General features: G+C 36.5%; 2 protein-coding genes and 1 long non-coding RNA gene across 4 annotated transcripts; 1 reads left to right on the top strand and 2 right to left on the bottom strand.

Moving 5' to 3' along the window:
• Nucleotides 1–1,612: 1,612 nt before the first annotated feature.
• On the bottom strand, nucleotides 1,613–6,413 carry LOC105050512 (ADP,ATP carrier protein 1, mitochondrial). Its single transcript, XM_010930564.3, has 4 exons — nucleotides 6,187–6,413; nucleotides 3,300–3,825; nucleotides 2,563–2,934; nucleotides 1,613–2,273 (listed from the first exon to the last, which is right to left on the bottom strand). The coding sequence occupies exons 2-4, from the start codon at nucleotides 3,804–3,806 to the stop codon at nucleotides 1,977–1,979; spliced, it is 1,176 nt and encodes a 391-aa protein (XP_010928866.1). The 5' UTR covers nucleotides 3,807–3,825; nucleotides 6,187–6,413; the 3' UTR covers nucleotides 1,613–1,976.
• A 149-nt stretch (nucleotides 6,414–6,562) lies between these two features.
• On the top strand, nucleotides 6,563–9,133 carry LOC140851130 (uncharacterized). Its single transcript, XR_012133959.1, has 2 exons — nucleotides 6,563–6,898; nucleotides 7,430–9,133. It is a non-coding gene; the product is annotated as an uncharacterized lncRNA (long non-coding RNA).
• A 4,128-nt stretch (nucleotides 9,134–13,261) lies between these two features.
• On the bottom strand, nucleotides 13,262–16,094 carry LOC105050511 (uncharacterized). Of its 2 annotated transcripts, XR_833044.4 has the most exons (2): nucleotides 14,454–16,094; nucleotides 13,262–13,574 (listed from the first exon to the last, which is right to left on the bottom strand). XR_833044.4 is itself a non-coding variant. In XM_010930563.4 (1 exon), exon 1 carries the CDS (start codon nucleotides 15,837–15,839, stop codon nucleotides 14,541–14,543), a length of 1,299 nt encoding a protein of 432 aa, XP_010928865.1. In that variant the 5' UTR covers nucleotides 15,840–16,094; the 3' UTR covers nucleotides 14,360–14,540. The 2 variants fall into 2 exon arrangements, 1 of the variants encoding a protein (XP_010928865.1); XM_010930563.4 differs by lacking the exon at nucleotides 13,262–13,574 and having other exon boundaries at nucleotides 14,360–16,094.
• Between the last annotated feature and the right edge of the window lie 3,362 nt (nucleotides 16,095–19,456).

Consider the following 19,456-nt stretch of genomic DNA (forward strand, 5'->3'; position numbering starts at 1 on the left):
TGATGGAAGCCCTTTCTACCAAAACTGATTATTCTGACAGCCAAGGAGCCTTTGTGCAATGAAGAATCATCTCAGACAATATCTTTCTAGCACGAGATTTTTGGTTCTTTGCAAGGGGTCCCTAAAACCAAAGCTACAAGGGCAATCAAGATAGACATGGAAAGAGCTTACGATTGAGTTTAGTGCAGTCATTTTTGGCAACTCATTAATTTTGGTTTCCGCAACCACTTCATTGCTTAGATCAAGGGTTGTGTTACTTACAGAGCCTACTTTTGCAACCTGTTCATGATTTCAAATCCTAAATATTTCACCTGAAAAAATGGCTTCTGATATCTGGAAATTCGTGGGTCAAAGGACCGATTGAACCCAACTCCCATATTGTCTCTTCTGATGCTAGTGTAGCAGCTCGTCATCAAAGAGGCCACAGGTGACAATCATGTCATACGCTATTTAGATGGAAAATTAATAGACCTATTAATGGGATATCTTCTGCACATCAAGGTCAAAAAACAGTCCCAGAAAAAAAAGCACAAAAAGAGAAAAATAGAGGGAATATAAAACTACTGCAATTTTTTTCTCAAACAAATTAAGCAGATTTAGAGAGATTAGAATTAGGAGTTTAATAAATTTTTTTTATAATTTTCATCTTATTTCTCTAACAATGAAAAATAAAGTTAATATTATATTTTAATTCTAGAATTTATTTCAAGCTTTTCATCCCATTATGATTTTTATGAACGGAAAAAAAAAGAAAATCGCTTGAAGCCTTCCACCCACGCGGATGAGAAAAATCAATAAAAATATAAAAAAAAGATAAAAAAAAATTAAAAAGATTAGATCTCTCCCTATGTAGATTATTTTTTTTATTTTTTACTTCTTTATTTAGAGATATGCGGAGAAAGAGAGCACTTGAGGAGAAAGAAGGGGTTTAGTTCTCGAGAATAAAAAAATAGAATGATTTCAAAAATATAACAGTAAAAAAAATTGTAACATTTTTTTTTATCATTTCTTTTTTATTTTCAATTAAAAAAAATTATTTTTTTTCTTTAAACTTCTAACCACAAAGAAAACATACACTTTTTTTTTTCTTTTCTTTTCTTATTATATATATATATATATATATATATATTTTTTTTTTTTTCCCTTTCCCATACTCCCAACAAGGTGCTATAGTCTAAACAACTCCGAGATATTTGGGATGGTGCGGAACCAAGGCGTTAGAGTCTAAACAACTCCGAGAAATGTGGGATGGCGCGTTCCGCCTTTCCGTGTCTCAGCCGGCACCGCTGGGAACAAAGAGTCGCATCCTTGCTGTGCCAACACAATTGATTTCCACACACAGATAATGATACCAATAAAAAACACTATCAGAGACAGTGCATCAGGTCCAACCCTTTTTCTCCACTAGCTAGATTAACCTGTAGTATAATCAAATAAAACAAGAACATCCACAGTATCGCATCCTGATAGAAGGGGAGTATCAAGCTTTAAAAAGTTTAAGCAATTACCCTTCAAAAAGTTGCATTATGCTTGCACTTTTCATTTTAAAAACTGAGATTTATCATCTACCACACGTGGCAATTGGGAAATTATTGTTGCTGCAAAAAAGACATAATAGAAAAACACTTGATAAATTCAACCTATTCAAATGTAGCGAGAACAAAGCATATCAGATAGCATATCAGCATCAGAGTATCGGCATCCGCATTGATGTCAACTTTAATTTGAGATACTATCATAAGACTACAAAGTCGAAGACATCTGATGCTTCATTTTCGGTGGGCACACCCACCTGCTCCAACAATCATAATTAAGGTTTCGGAGAATATCACTCCAAAAATTGAGGGAGAATCTCCCACTGCAGAAAAATTATTAAGATGGCAGATAAAACTTCACCGGATGAAAGACGCAAAAACTCTCAAAAAGAAACATCGTTTTTTGTTTTCATCGCACTCCCAGAAAGAAGTATCTCCTACTTAAGCACCACCAGAACCATACTTCTTCCCAAAGACAATCAGCTGCAGCTTGTCATAGCCAGCAAGCACACCAGCCCCAGCAACTGCACGGAGAATGTTAGCACCCGCACCCTTGAAAAGGGATTTTGGCCCCTCATTCTTGAGAATCTGGGAGAAAGCATCCAAGGAGCTCTTGTACTTCACTGCTTCTCCAGAGGTCATCATCATTCTTCTGCGAACAGTATCGATGGGGTAGGAAGCAAGTCCAGCACCATTTGTAATCAACCAACCCAGTGCAAAGCTAGCAAAGAAACTATCCTATAATTATCCAAAAGAAAATAAGCATTAGTGGATCATCTCACAACCAGCAATCCATTTTGAAACTTCAGCAGTGCTGAGTAAACCAAAAATATAGTAACTAATCAATACTAAGAAGAGCTCTTATAAAGTCTAGCCATATTCAGACCCTAAGGCAAGAAAAAAATAATGCCACACAATTTCAGCACGAAAACATAGACGAGTTATATATCAGCCGCTTGCTGATAAATATAGAATGTACTGTCTTTCAAGATACTAAATGTCAATTTATATCATCAAAATGACGTACCTGCAAATTTCCAGTAAGAACAACTGGCTTCAAGGAGTCATACATTCCGAAGTACAGACCCCGATATACTATAATTCCAACGCATGAGATATTGAATCCACGGTAGAGCCCAGCAATGCCATCAGACTTCAATGTCTTCCTGTATACATCGATGAGGCCATTGAATTGTCTTTCACCACCCTTTTTAGCTGCTTTTGCATCATTTGCCAGACGGGTACGGGCATAGTCCAGTGAGTAGACAAAGAGCAGAGAAGAAGCACCAGCTGCACCACCAGAAGCAAGGTTGCCAGCAAACCATTTCCAGTATCCATCTCTATCTTTCTTGAAATTGAACATCCTCTTGAAGTAATCCTTGAAAGCAAAGTTTAAGGCCTGCAGGTGATAATAGATAAAGGAAATTAGTGTATTTGAAGGAAAAAAACATTCAGTAAATATCAAGTCAATTTTTTGATTCAAAATCAAAGAAATAGGTCATATGCTATAATTTCTAGAGAATAAGACAATTCAGATACATCTGATGTGAGTGAGGATGGTGCACAAGCACGAGTACATAAAGAATGAAAGCAAAGGGAACATTGCGGCCTTGATGTTAGACATTGAGGAAAGCAATTTAAGAACTTCATAAGTAAAAAAGAGGCAGGCAATTCCAACAACTTACCATCTTGCAACACTAAATAAATTAGTTAAAGTTGCTACAGTAACTATGAAATGATTTAGAAGTGGGCGCCAAAGCTCACCTGAGTTGGAAAGTAGCGGATCACATTTGCAGTATTCCCTCTCCACAACGACGTAACACCTTCATCCTTAATAGTTCGTCGAAAACAGTCCATGATACCCTGGTAGGGCTCAGAAAGACGACCTGTCTTGATCATCTCATCCTGGTTCTGTATGAGAAGTTTCACACGCTCAATAGGTGCAGCAGCAGTTTTGGAAACTGCAGCTGAGACTCCACCCATAAGGAAATCGATTGCAAAGCTTGTAAAACCTTTTTCTGAAGGTGCATGGGCAAAGACAGGTGACATGGATGACACCATGGAGAGATCATAGGTAGCTTTGCATCCATGCATCAATGGAGTTTGCAGCCCACTGTTGACATAGCCTGCAGCTGTGAAGCGCCTCTCATATGGAGAAGGCCTACTGAAGTTGTAACTGCGGACCTGCATATCTTGTGCAAAGCTGGACCTCAGATGAAACTGGCCAGCAACCTTTTGGACTACAGTTGGGTGGTTAATTTGATCAGCCATGGCTTGTGTAAAGAAAAACCTACATGCAACATACATTATTCAGATGATAAGTACAAAATTAACAAAAATCTTGTATTGTCAATTTAGAAGATACATTTAATAAAAAATTAAAAAAACTAAATATTGATCAAAGAAAACTAATAACATTTAGAAGTTTCTTACTAGTATCATGCAGTGAGAGGTTCCTAAGTCTTTCTGGTTTGATATTATTAAAAAAGGAAAAGTGTAATTTAAAATTTTATGAAACAACAAAGGGCCATTTGAAGAGTCAAATATATCCATGATTTAAAAAAAGGGAAAAAGGCTGATTGCTATGCTCGACAAGCATATGTTTAAGGCCTCCTTTCATATGGATCGTTGCTGTGCATATTACTAATTTATCAGTCAAAGCATCTAAAGTTGTGTCATCAAGTACATTATTTTATGAAATAACACCAAGTAAATATCATTGAAAATCCAACATAGCAAATAGGTAGCAAATCCCGTCAATGCAACTCCAGAAAATCAAACAACCCCACTTGTTTGGTTCCCATCTATGTAGTTACAACAAAAGTTGACATTCTTCAAAATCCATTCTTATTTATCCAGAAGCAAAGATGATTGACTGCTTTTAAAATGCCATATGGTCATATCTACTTAAGTTATGCATCTTCCCCTATTCTCCAGGCAAACAGACTGAATCATCTTTTCACATAAAACCACATGATGATTGATAGAGGCATTAAACAAAGTTTACACTTCTGAAATTGATTTCAGAAATTGTCAGGCGATAAGGCTAATACAGCTGATACCTGTACATGCAATGATAGGTCAGCATGAAACAAAACAAAAAATGGCTTAAAGCAAGGCTACCCAAATATTAAAAGGATTTTAACAAACCACCACACATAATCAACCCCATGTACTCAGAATGACAATATCCTCCATAGTAATGCAAATTTGCTAAACTGTTTTCCTATAAGCTAAAGTGAAATACCTAGCCTGGAAATCTCTAGCAGGGAAATGTGAAGATTTCCTTGCATGGTTGGATTCTCCAAGAAAGCAGACCATATCCCCTTATGGAAATTAAAATTTAATAATGATGAGCTATGCAAAATTTACACCAAAATCCTATGTATGCTGCCTAGATATGCTAACAACATTGCACAAAGTTTATAATGAAAACCCAGGCACTGGTCTCTAACGCGCTCATAGGAATGCCCAAGAAGAAGACACTTCTCACTTCTCATGTAGAAACAAACATTCAGAAATATTCGTACAACACAACCATAAGCAGTCTGGAATAACTGCCACAGCCCCTTATGCGATCAAATGGGATAATTGTGTCCTCTATAATCAACAATCCCCCTCCCCAGCAGGGGCTCCACCCCTCCCAAAAAAAAAAAAAAATGTTGTTACCTGAAATTGGATATCCTAAATCAAGACAGCAGATGACTTCGTCAAAACCACCATCTCCAGAAGAAAGGATGTTAAATTTTGGTAAAAATGTGTATAAAGACACAATAACCACACTTTGCCATTTTCATTTGTCATTTCAGGAAAATGGATGAACATTATAAAACATCAGAACACCAAAAATAAATTTCCTCCGTCCTGTTTGTTTCCATCTTTTAAATTTCAACATCCTACTACTAATTGCAGGCAAACATTGATCAAGTATTGAAAAAATATACTGGAAGTACCACCACATAAGACAGCAATAACCACTCAGACTATCAAAAGATCCGCGTTAGCGCTAACTATGTAGCTAAAAAATACTAGCAGAACAAGAAAGTTAAGATCAGAAGACAACTGACAAACAAGAAGTTAAGAAACAAAATTCCTTCCCTAGAAGGAGGAGAACGGCCGAAACACTAATATATGTACATGAATTTTTTGATAAAGTATCATCTATATCTTAGGCAACAAATAAGCACGATAAGCATCGTCATGGATAACATTTGTTCGGGAAAAGAATAATGGATAAAAGATACACGGGATCTAATGTAAGAATCGAAGATCCGGAATACACGTATATATATGTATACAAACTCCTTAAATAAATGAGAAAAACAAGATCGCAAGTTAAAACATTCAGTAAATGACTTAAATCGTGGGCACGGATTAGAAACGATCCTACAGAGAACTGGAAACCAACTACCACTCCAGGTCTAGGGTTAAGAAAACTGATCAAAAATCTAAATCACGGCAAGATCTTGAAATCAATCGAACCTGCTTTGAATCTGGAGCAGGACCAATAATAAATCGGCGAAACAGATCTAGAAAAAACTATTACCGTTCAACCAAGTAGAACCACAGGAGATCTACACATCTAGTGATACAAATCTACGGAAAAGAAACCAAAACGGGGAGAGGAAGAGAAGAGATCGCGATGGCTTACCCTTCGGAAGCGGGACAGACGGGGCTCGCCCTCTCTCTCTCCTCCCTTCGTTCTCTGCGACCTCTCTCGGCGCCTCCCGTTTATACGGAGAGGATGCCAACAATGGAGACGGCGACGAGAGAAATGCGGAGAAAGAGAAAGGGCAGAGGCTCCCACCGCGTGAAGCGCCCGCCCGCCCGCGGAGTATCCTAGGGTTTTTATTTCGAACGGTTGACTTTGCTCCACGTTATGCCGCAGCGGACGCATCAACAAAATCTCCGTAGAGAGCTGCGTACGTGTGCGGGCTCCATTAGTTGAAAAGCGATTGTTATAGTTTATTTGTGAAGTTATCAGTCGTTGTAGTATATCTCAATATATTAGGGAAAAAATAAACTTGCCCCTTCTTCTGCGCCCGATTACCTTTCCACTCCCAAGGACCATTTCCCTCCATCTGCCATACGACGCGTTGACAAGTCTGATAGAATGACCCAATTATCCTCGACTAATATTAAAAGGCTTTTTTTTTTAATGGGTTTACAATTGTATCGGGCAAACCTAATTCCAACTAAAATCGATCCCTCTGTCCCATTTTCCCCACCGTCCCTGCACCAAGTGGAACCCTAATATTTTGCATTCCAGCTCGGTGGAACTTGGAGACCTTTTGAAGTTTGACTGAAACCTCGAGCGAACTTGGGAAAATGCATGCCTGGATATGAAAGCATTTTATCAAATGGTGCATCTGCTCTCTTGCTTGGATAACTGTTCTCCATTTCAATGTGGTATCTTAGGTTTAATTTGTTATCTCTGCGGTGTATGTTTTTATTTTAATTTTAACGATGTGGCCATCGATTATTTGTTTAAGCATGTGTGCTGTCTATGAATATAAGATTCGGAGATTTGGTGTATGGTGTTTTTTCTGCTAAGTTTTTGTTTTTATTCTCTCATGGCTTTTCTTTATGCTGGGAGATGTGTTCCCAGTGGTTTAGGGTTATTATGTTCTCTTTTTTATTCACCGACATGTGTTGTTGTATCATCCCTCTCCATATGCTTTAAGATTATTGTGTGTTTTGGGATTATATATGTAGGATAATTGCGACTTTTGTTCATGTTAATTATGAATTATTGCAGCAATAATTGACTAAGCTAAGCTAAACTCTAACTGTGACACGTGCTCTATCACATATTAATTGTTGAAATGTCTGTTGTAAGAAAAAAATTGTCTAATAAGTGATCCCAATATTTTAATTATTCAATAATACTGTAGGGATTGAGAATGGTGGTCCACTTTAGATTGTCACCATAGCCGGTGCATTAAGATGCTGCTAGAAATTCACTATATTGGGGGTTTTGTGATCGTGACTGATGAAAGGAGTCTAATTGAGATTGAGAGGATGACAAATGTTCTGAAATATAGAAATTGTGCAAAATTTTATTATCTAGTTCGAAGGAAAGGTTTTGAAGAGCCTGAAACCAGTCCAGATATGCTTGATATTGGTAGGGGATAGCCTACTGTGAGAGTCTGTATGGAGCATAGGGTAGAGGAGCCAATTTTGAGCCAGGATCCACTGCTGCTTCCATCATCCTTATGACTAGATGCCAATATTGATTTGGATGGTCATCTCACTCAGGAGACAGCTATAAAGGATGAGGGACAGGGTGCAGTTAACGTGGATTGCATTGTTATTGGGACTACAGTGAGTGCTCATGGGACAGGAAAAGAGAAGGATGTCCAACCTCCGTAGAAAAAAATAAATCAATGAAACTCGGGGAACAACTACTAGTGTTCTAGGAGCAGAGAGGGATGTGCATAAGCAGGAAGAAGACACTGCAAATGAAGCTCATGAGATTGATTTGAGGGATCACGAGACAGATGCAGATGAAGGCTTCCAAGCTTCACAATTTCTGAGTGCAAGTGAAGCTCACGGGAAAGATGCTCGGGGTATTTCTACTTTCGAATCTGCTAGAGAGTTGGATATAGAGAACCTGAAGGGGAAAAGGCCTGTGTAAGCTGGTGAAGGGAGCAGTGAGTGATAATGATTCTGACAATGAAGTTGCAGTAACTGTAGTGGGGCTCTAAGTCATCTAAAGGAGAGTGATGAGGAAGATGATTTGTTTGAACAACACACGGTTACAGCAGTGATAGAGGATATTAGGAGGTGGGTGGAGATACCCTGGGGTACATTAAACAAGGATGCCATTTAAGAAGTGGAGCTGTTACATAAGGAACCGGACTCAGAGAACAGCATTGAGCTTAGAAGAACTGATGCTTCATCAGATTTTGATGGAGAAGGTCGGGAAAGAAAAGGAATCCTGAGTTTAATGCAGTTACTGACTACAAATAGCTTGATGAGTTGAAAGTTGGAATGATGTTTGAGAGTCATATGGTGTTCCCAGAGGCACTCAAGAGCCTTTCAGTCCGAGAGTGCTTTGACTTCACTTAGACGCACAGTAATACATGGAGGGTGAAAATAGTATGCAAAAAGTGCGAGGTTAGAGGATCCATACATCCCCAATTCAATGGCAGATTCCATTTCAAATGAAAAGTTACCAACCAATTCACAAGCCATGGAAGGTGGCTCCACAACTACAATGTCAATTTAAGAAAATTAACAGAATCATCTTTGTGGATGACAACCAAGCCAAGGAACAAAAAGGTTAATACAATCATCTTTGTGGATGCAACGGATTTGAAATTTGAGGCTCACTACATCTTTAAGAAGGAACCTCGCAATTTACTGGCCGAGGTACTACTCTTTCTGCTATGCTCAAATTAGATGGGAGGATATTTTGTTTTTATTGTTGTTGTGGTAGCTAATGGCCTTTGCTGGTATCTTATTTGTTCTTTGCTGAACATCACTCGGCACTTTGTTCGTGTAAATATTTGGGAAAGACCAGCATTTGTATCAATCTGCAAGATGAGAAAGAACGACTAGTTTGGGAATATTATATTGGTTGTAGTCTGGGAATATCATATTGGTTGTTTCTTAGTCTATAATTTGACACACAAACTGCAGCTCTCTCCAAACAAACATGTGATACGTTGGATACTGTCATCTATAAGCAATGTCTCGTATATATTGATACGGTAAATGGTGTGAAGGTCTTGCTGATGTGTGATTTTAACTTTGGATAGTTTATTTATTGTGGCTAGTATCAATTGGCATGATTTGCATAAAATTGACTGTATTTTCTACCTAACATTATTATTTATCATCAGTCTCTTATTTTTATCTAAGACAGTTGAACTCTGCTTGGTGCGTGAGCCAGAAAAAGTTGAGCCCTCTAATTTCAGACTGCAATAGTGAACTTGATATCAACAAAACATTCACAAGTTTTACAATCTCTTCACAAAACATTCACAACTACTTCAAGAACCAGTCATAAAGAACGCAGGAACATGTACTGCTGCTACTGCTGGTGCTTTTAGTTTTTGATTAATCATCTTGCATCTCCAATGTTAATCTTAGTAAACAAATCAATAATCTTAAATTGTTATGTTCATCAGTTTTTTCTTTTTAAATGGATTACTCCTGCATCTTAGGTGACTTCTGTGGTCTTTGTCAAGTTCTGAATATTTTTATCTCGCAAACCATTCCTCAAGACCATCCCGTCATTGCCAACATCAGCAGGTGTGAGCATACTTTGAAATTTAAATTTGGAGGTGTGTGTGTGTGTGATTGGGGGGAGAGGGGAGGGGAGGGGGTTGGTGGAGAACTGTTCACCTTGAAAACTAACCAGTGAGCACCAATCTGCCTGTGATTCATGACAGACAAACCTTTAAACAACAGATTCAACTCCACCAAATTAAGGACTGAAAAAACCTCCAGCTCATTGTACCTCAAATTCCAGTCATTCTTATTTCTTGAAAACCATGTTTGCACAAATCAGAATTTATGAAGCCTCTAACTTCCAGGAAGGTATAGTGTATCTAATGTTCACCTGAGAGAAGCTTGATAAGATCCTGAAGTCAAGCTTGTCAGTGATCTATTATTCCGTGGTCAAGCCCCTCTGTATCAGCAACTCAGCCAATATAAACTTCAACTTTGTACAGGAAAAAAAAAAAAAAAAAAGCCTAGGGACAAGCAACTGGAACCTTTTAAATTAATTAAATACGGACATCCTCACTTTTGGTCCTTCAATCAACAATGGACACTGAACGAACAGCAAGAAATTCAACTAGCCTCTGCTCCAGCTATTCGCTTGAACCAGAAAGTTGGAAATCAAGGAATATCTTAATGGAAATCAGAAAAACTACAGCACTAGGTTCATAGAAGGCCTAAAGAAGTAGAAACTTATGCAATGTCCTAGAGAGTAGTAGAAGTTCCTATTTGAGAATAGCAGATCTCCAACTGCTTGCCAGGTTTCAGAGCTTGACACTTTACTGCTTTCCTACCAAAGGTTTCAGCAGTGAAGGTGTGTCTGCTGCAAGAAGGAAGGAAACCAAAAATTGCCTGCTTTAGGGCCGAAAAGTCCAGTTTGTTTCGGCCAAGTATATATAATTATGGGGTACCTCACTGAGATGCATCTGTTAGACAAGTTAGGTACACAGAAATACTAATTATAGTTGACATCCCTATGTGGTAATGGTAGCAGCACAGATCAAATCTTATAATAAGGAAAACTGCAGCTAATATTGAGAAAGTTTAACAACTTTTATATATTTGATGTAAACAAAAAAAAGGGCACAGATCAGCAGCACTACCTTGATGAATGGACCCAGGCATGTGCACATAACCTAATATGCACAAACTCAGAAGTTTATATATCAATTTATGCAACAGAGCTGACAAATATTTTACCAAACATTCACTATCTATTTGCAGCTACAACAAATAATAACAGTGTTAAATTTGCTTTTCCCTTGAATAATTACAAAGGTGATCCGGTCGTGAACAGATATTACTTTATGAAAAGTAAGCCTGCAGAAGGGATATGAATTAAATAAATCGATCATGAATGGCATATAGATAACTATGCTTTCTTTCCAACTAGTTCTCATTTATATTCTTGCATGTATTTAATTACTTGCAAGAGTTGAAATGTGGACACTATATGACTACTTTTGTACTTCTCCACATGATAATTGAACTACCTTCTACATTTGACAGGGGTATCAATTGCTCTCCCAGAAGCAGCAAAACAATATAATAAATGAAACAGAAGAAAAGGAGGAAACTTATGGATCATTTCTTAACCATCAACAAGTTGATGAGTAGATAAGAGATCGATATAAAAACACTCAAATAAGGACTCTTCACAAAAATGTCTCCCAAAAGAAGGCAGGCCTCTTGGGATGAGGAGAATAAGAGCATCTAAAAGAATCCCAGATCTCATCCAAAGTTTCAGTCTAATTGTTGAACACCTTTCTGTTCTAAACTTTGGATAAAATCACATGACTTAATTGTAACCCCACATCAATTTAATCTTTCTATCAGTAGCCACTGGCCAATAATCGTAATTGGACATTGTTAAAAAGAGTAGGGTCTTTACAGACCAGACTGAGACATTCAAATCGGTTAAAAAATCTCCACTTCTCTCGTGCATCTCATACACGTCAATCAGTATTGATGCCCAAGTAGTGGTAGGTAGGATTTGTCCCACAATAACAATCTACTCAGGTTTCAATTTGTGAGCAACTAGGTTTAATGGTTCGATTGCTTTCTCATTCATAGTGCAATTTGGAGACCCTAAAAATAGAGAGAACACAAAGGAAAAAAATGTATCACAAAGATCTATCTACAATCCTGCCAAATTCGGTACGTGGAACTAAGGTTGTGCACGGGATCCAAAATTAATCATTTGGTTAGAGCATCCACCAACATTTTTATCCACAGACAGTAGATTTTATCTCTACTTATCCTTTTTTGTCCCGGTACCAGCTGTCCCCATCAAGGGTAGCTAAAAAAAAAAAAAAAATCTGGAATTGCTTATCTGGTTTCCAAACTAGATCTCAGGAATCCCACCACCAAGATCTGAACCCAAAACCTGCAGCCATATGGAGTGGGGTTGGAATCATGTTATGAACTAGTTTACAATGTAGTCAATAATTGCCATGACTTCGTTCTTGTTTCATGCATGGTCTTATTAGATACTGCTTTCAGCATAAAATTATCAAAATTAAACAGACAAAAATATTACATAACACAATATACTCCAAAATGGTGTGTCCCAACTTTTCTTCTTTTCTTATAGTTTTTTTGTTTGAGTCTTTTTCTTAAGTTTCCCCTGACATTTTTGACGAAAACCCAGAATCTCAAACCAAACTATGCTGAAACTAAAACTCAAGCATAACCAAAAGCACTTTATCATTCATTGTTAGAATATGCTGCATCCCTGCAACTTAGAACTACTAAAACTTAAGGACATTCCAAGCTCGTGATATTTCTAAATTTTAAGATATGATTTGGGATCATCCTTTAGTTTATGAAACAATTACCCAAAAGACATATTCCTACATGCATTTCCTTATACAAACGAGTCCATGCCAACCTATTGGCACTTTTAAGTTTCCCATCAACATAATTAGAAAGCATTCACAGGTTTTTATTTATGCTAAAATGGCAGTTACTTCTTTGATCTTTTACTACTCATGTTGGTTATCTAAGACCACAAGATTCCTTGACCTAAGACCATAAACGGTAACACCAGTGACTAACACATGAAGCCCTGTTTTAGTACTCATCCCCAGAAAAAATTTTCTAACACACACAACATATAGCTAAGTTATTTTTAGAGATCAGGGAAAAAAAAAATCCCTTTATTCAGGAACCATAAATTTGTATCCAGTTCGATGATTCAGCTCATATTCCCTTTCATATCTTTTTCAGCTTCAACATCTAATACTCTACCATCTAATATTTTGCTTGTGCAACATGATCTCCAAAAGAAGAAAAAGAGCCAATAAAATTAGTTTCTGAACATATACAGGCTGACAGAAAGAAACAAATTTGTAGCAAACCAATAACATGCCGCTGGTAAGTGGTAATAATTGGAAGCAAAGGCCAACATACCTTGCTTGGGTCAAAATACACTAAAAGACAGGTATCGAAAAGGTTGTAGTCTTGCCAGAGATACAAATGGAACAAGTCAGGTAGATAAAGATATATTCCCTCATCCATATAATAGCAAGTTAGCATTTTCAAACATTCTTTAAATATTGAAAAGTATATGAAAAAATAATTGTTCCAAGGCTACATAAAAACAATACAGTCATTCTGCATAATGTGAGCCAAAGCAATATCTCAGCCTGTGTAATTTAGACTCATATCCAGCTCGAAAATTCCTTGTCGAAAATGGATCAGCAAACTGGACACACATTAAACACTTGGTTCTGAACAATTTCTTCACTTGCAACTTTACAAATTGGTGTAGAGTAGGATTCTTCTAACAATAAGTGTATGCCACCATTACTGTTTTTAGAGATCAGTGTGTTAGTGCTCAAATAATTATGCAAAATGTCATGGTTCTTGTAACATTGGACTAAGTTCTGAAAGTTTATGACAAACATGTTTACTGAAACACCGTAGCATGCAACATCATTTCATATTTCTATTATAAAACATACATATATACATATACAAATATACATACATATACATACATATATATATGTACACACACACACACACATACATATACATATATATAGATATATACATACATATACATACATATATATATATACATACATATACATACATATACATACACACACATACACACATACATACATACATACATACATATACATAGATATATACATATACATATATACATAGATATATATATAGATATATACATACATAGATACATATATAGATACATACATATATATATACACATATATATACATACATACACATATATATACATACACACACACACACACACACACACACACACACACATATACACATATATATATATATAGATATACATATATATACATATATATGTATATGTATGTATGTATGCACATATATATATACATGTGTGTGTGTGTATGTTGTATACACACACACACATATGTGTGTGTGTGTGTATGTATGTGTGTGTGTGTGTGTGTGTGTGTGTGTGTATCCTATGTGTCCCTGTCAAATATATATATATATATATTTGACACATGCCAAATATGATTCTCACGTCCATGTCCACGTAACACCATGCGCCTTATACAAACATGCAGAACACAAGCTTCCTTGTTGAACATATTTGACTTAATATCGAAAGGAAAAATTCACATGGTGAATTCAAAGAAAGTCAGATGAAATATGACCTACTAAAAATACCTCCCCAGCTGTACAGAAGAAACCTGAACAACAAAGGTGAAAACAAATGCTTGAGAAACACCAATGGTTAGTCACACAGACAAAATCTTAGTGGACCCTTCCAGACTCCATCTGCTCTCGTCCTCGCTCTTCCTCCATCCGAAAACCAGTAGACTCCATTAATGGGTCTCCTGACCTCCTGAAATCCAGCTCCAACTCCTCCTTCCTCACCAGAATCATCATCTGTTCATTCTCAAGCATGAGTCTTTCATTGTCCAACCTTGATCTCTCAATCTCCCTATCCTTCTTGCTGCTGAACCTCTGCCACTTGAACCTCTGCCTCTCTATTGCCAGAGCTTCGGTCTCGATGTCCAATCTCTCCTCCTCGAGCTGCAATGCCCGCATCTTTAACCACTTTCGCCGCTCCAATGGTGGCCTTGTCGGGTCCTGAAGGACCGCATCTATCTCAGCAAGGAAATCCTCAAAGCGCCCCCTTCCGACCTCTTCGCTCCCCTCTTCTTCATTCCCAACATTGTCCTCCTCCTCCTCCTCCTCTTCCTCCTCCTCTTCCTCCCCATCAAAACACTGATTGCCATCTTTTGATGGTGCGACCTGTGATAGCAAACAGCTTTGCAAATTGATATCAGGACAATTGGGTATTTTCTGGCCACTGTGGTACGCACACATCTCCTTGTAAAAAAGATGTTTTGAGCTCAGGATCTTTCTCACATCATTCTTTGCTTTTTGGGAAATGGGCATCGACTCCAAGCTTGCAGGATCATGGACGACATCGCAGGAGACTCCAGGACCAAGAAGATCGTTCAACCTCTTATATCTTTTGTTCATGTCGTTGAACTTGTCCTCGCACTGCTGCGGCGAAACATAGGCGCCATTCTCTTGCATCAGGAGCGATACCATCTTCCATTTTCCTTTCTTCTGGAATGCGGCCCCGTGCTTCCTCTTCACAGCACCTGGAGTCCCGTCTACAGCCTCATAAGCGCCGTCATCCCCGACGAGGGCGACGATCCGGATCAACAGCCGGACCACCTCGTCGGTCCACTTCATACGCTGCCAAGGCGAGCCCTTTTTGCCCAGCCCGGCTCCGCCAGGGACCGGTGACTGCTGCCCGTGGCCATCCCCCTCGACGGCGGCGGCGGGAAGTTGGTCGTCATTCTCGCTGGTGGTGGCGGAGGCGTAGATGCCCTTCCCGCGAGGCGGGGGGTTGAGGGAGGGGGCAGGGTCGAAGAGGGGCATCGCATGGCCGGGATCGATGCCGGCGGCGGGCATTGGTTGAAGGTGGGGAAGGGGGTGGTGTTGTTGGCGGCGGTGGTGGACGGAGGGGTCGTGGTCCAGAATTCCGGCGGATGATCCAGGGAGAAGGCCACTACTCATCATAGAATTATCCATGGCTTCCCCTCTTCCTAAAGGCTGGATTAGATATCATGCAAGAAAAACCCCAAGAAACCCACGGATTCGACGACTTGGTACGAAACGAAACCCTAGATTTCAACAAAACAGGTTCAAAAAGATGAGAATCCTTGTGGACGAGAGACCTTACGGTTTTGATCCAACAAACGCAAGGGTTTCGACGCGGAGATCGAAGAAAAGCTGGTGCTTGGGGAGCTCGGAGGCGTAATAATGGCGAGTTGGCGACCTCGGAGCTCGGCGTCTACAGAGAGAGTTGGAGGACGCAATGCTATTTATTAGTCTGGCCCGCATTAAATTCCGACTCGGATGTCGGACCCGCCACCGGTTCGGCTCGGTCGAAGCAGGTGCAAGAATCCGGTTTGGTTGCAGTGCATCCGGAAGCATCACTTGCCACCGTGTCTAGCTGGTGCATATTCAACTTACTAAGGATGTGTTTGATTATATTTTTTAATTTTTAATTTTTAAAAAATATTTTTATTTTTTTATTTTTATTGTTAAATAAAAATAAAAAATAAAAAATATATTTGATAACTATATTGCTATAAAACTAAAGATAATATTTGGGGACAGCAGATGAAAAGCTCGATGAAGAAGAAGAATTTGAGAAGAGAAAAAAAGAAGTGAAGAGGTGAAGAGCTCGACAAGAAAGAAAGATTTAGACTTTTTACTTTTTGATTTGATATTTTAGATGTAGAAAAGTAAAAAATAAAAAATAAATTTAAAAAAATAAAAAAAATTATTTTACATATAAAGTAATTATTTTGATTTTTTTAATTTTTAATTTTTACTTTTCATAATATTACTAAATATTATTTTTTAATTTTTATTTTTTAAAAAATAAAAAAAAATATTTTTTTAATGGCTAACCAAATGCATCCTAAATATATTTCTGCTTTAACTGAACCTACTTTTCTTATTTATCTCTTTATTTAAATTAAAAAAATATATTTTAAAGATAAAATTTATATTAAAATAATTAATTATATAAAAATATTATTTTTATAAAATGATACACAATTAGATATTTTTGCATATGTTTGTCCATATAAAGTAGATAACACACGTTAATTGAAAGCAAGGTATACATATCTTTAATATTATATATGTATTTAACTAAAATACAATCAATCTTGTATTTAAACTTAAGGTAATATATTAAGAAGTATATTTTGAATATTAGATATGTGTTTATCTAAAACACAACTAATCTTGTATTTAAAATTATGGTAATATATTAAGAATCATTAAACATGCATCAGTCGGAGAAAATAAATTTAATTTTTCTTTCAAAATTAATAATTAAATATTTTATAATATAAAATTTATTTTTTTAAAGAAACTGGTGTATAAGTATCCCTTAAGATAATAATTACATGAATAGAGTAAGGACGATCTATCCTACTTTAAAAAAGAAAAGATGAATATGGCTAGTTAAGTGTAACACAGAGGTTGAGTGCTAGTGAAGGCATAAAGAAAAATAGAGATAGTCCAATGCAATTATTAGATTTTTTAATAACAAATCATTTTTTTCTTATATATACAATTCTATTTTTTTTCTCTTTTTTTGAATTCAGTGAAAGTTTCGATCCCAACACTAGTTGCCATACTGATCTGGTATGAAATTAACATAATACCGTAACACCTTTTTATTTTTTTACTATCTATTATTTTTAATAAAAATATAATTAATATTTAAGTATTTGAAGGTCATTATCATGATTTTTAAGTTGATGGTAAGATATATAGCAATGCATTTGGATCAAGTCTCCCTCATTCTTTTTTTCTTTCTATCCTCTATTTCCTCACTTGTTTTCTCTCCCCAAGTTTGAGTCCATGATTGAAGCAAAGAAACATAAGAACATCAAGGGCCAAGGATTTCATTTTAAGTTGTGTCTTAATTGTTGTTGATTGAGCTGGCAAGCAAATTAGTTTAGCTTAGTTAGTACTTATATTTCGACCGGTCTATGCTTGAATTGAGGCCTTGTATCTACCTTATATACTATTTGCTTCATAAAATGATAAGATGTTGGAGGATAAATTGATTCCATAGGTCCTTAATTCTCGAACTTAACCCTTTATCATTTTTTTCTATTTTTGTAATTCTCTTTTTAAGAGTAGTTATCTATCAATACCATCGTATAATATTGCTATCTCCTTCTAACCAAACTATGCTCTCCTTCTTTTTTAGCCTTTTTTTTTTCCCTCCATTTTTAATTTCATATGATCATAAAGTAGCATAATGCCATGCATATAGTATCTCATCCCAAATTTAGTGACTTTCCCGGTAATGATACCAAGGCAATAGTTGTGTAAAATCCTTTATGCAAGTAATATAGAATTAAAGTCCTTTAAATTTTGGATGCAAAGTCTACTCTATTCATAAAGTAGATTATACAAGTCATTTGACTAATGTTTTATTTTCTACTTTTTCTGGATCTTAGCTCTCTTCGAACTTTCTCCTTTTCTATAATTCTCTTCTTATTTTTGTCAAAATCATTTCAAAATTTCTTAATGATCTCACACCGTTTAAAAGATCTTAATAAATTTCTTGACCTACTAATCTTTTCAAGGAATCTCATAAAATCATTGGCATCTTATTATGCCTCAAAATATTCTGAATATTGGTTTGATATCACTATCATCCATACTCACCAAACATACATATTATTATTGGACAACAAAATCTAGTTTTTTAATCATATCTAAAAAGTATTTAAATTATCTCTCTCTCTCTCAGATATGTATGCATGCATGCATGCACCTGCTTGTGCGACTATAACCATATAAATATATATATAATTTTATATAGAAGGGAGGTTCTCTTGAGAATTGAGGGATGATTATTTGCATGCACCTGCTTGTGCGACTATAACCATATAAATATATATATAATTTTATATAGAATTGAGGTTCTCTTGAGAATTGGGTGAGCACAGATGAATAGAGTGGCAACTGATTAAGTTTTGCTCAGAGAGAAAGAATGCAAGTCTCTCTCTGTATTTATAGTTAAATTTGCTACCAAATTGTTTAGGATCTATCATCCAAGAAAACACCTTTACTTATCCACTTGTATGATAAGTACTTTTTTAATACTTTAATTTTTAAGAAGATTGTTAAAGAAATGACTATTTTTGAAGTCCATCTTGAAAAGCATGAGCAAAGAAATGTCTTGGAAATAAGCAATTGATGCTTAAGAGGGGAACATTCACATTATCCCTGTAACACCAGTTTACATCATGTTTGTAAGATATAATTTTTTAGATATTTTTTTAACCTAATGTGAATTTTTGATTTACTAGTAGCCTCAAATAAAAGGATAAAGGTATGGCCTTTTTTTATATATTTTTTGCAATAAAAACTAGGAAATACATCAGACATGCAATTGTACTTATTAATTAATAAAAATTATATTTTATGATAAAATTTAAAAAGATAAAAGAAAGGTTTCTTTTTAAGTTGGTTTTTTTATTGTGTTACATGTATTATCAACTTTTGTTCCATATCATTTATTTGGATGCTGGCAAATTAATAATTTTATTAAACTGACCTCTTTTATATGCTTTAAGGCGAATAAGGAGGATCAGATGGACAATAGA

This window comes from Elaeis guineensis, chromosome 8, assembly GCF_000442705.2.
Source record: "Elaeis guineensis isolate ETL-2024a chromosome 8, EG11, whole genome shotgun sequence".
Lineage (NCBI taxonomy): Eukaryota > Viridiplantae > Streptophyta > Magnoliopsida > Arecales > Arecaceae > Elaeis > Elaeis guineensis.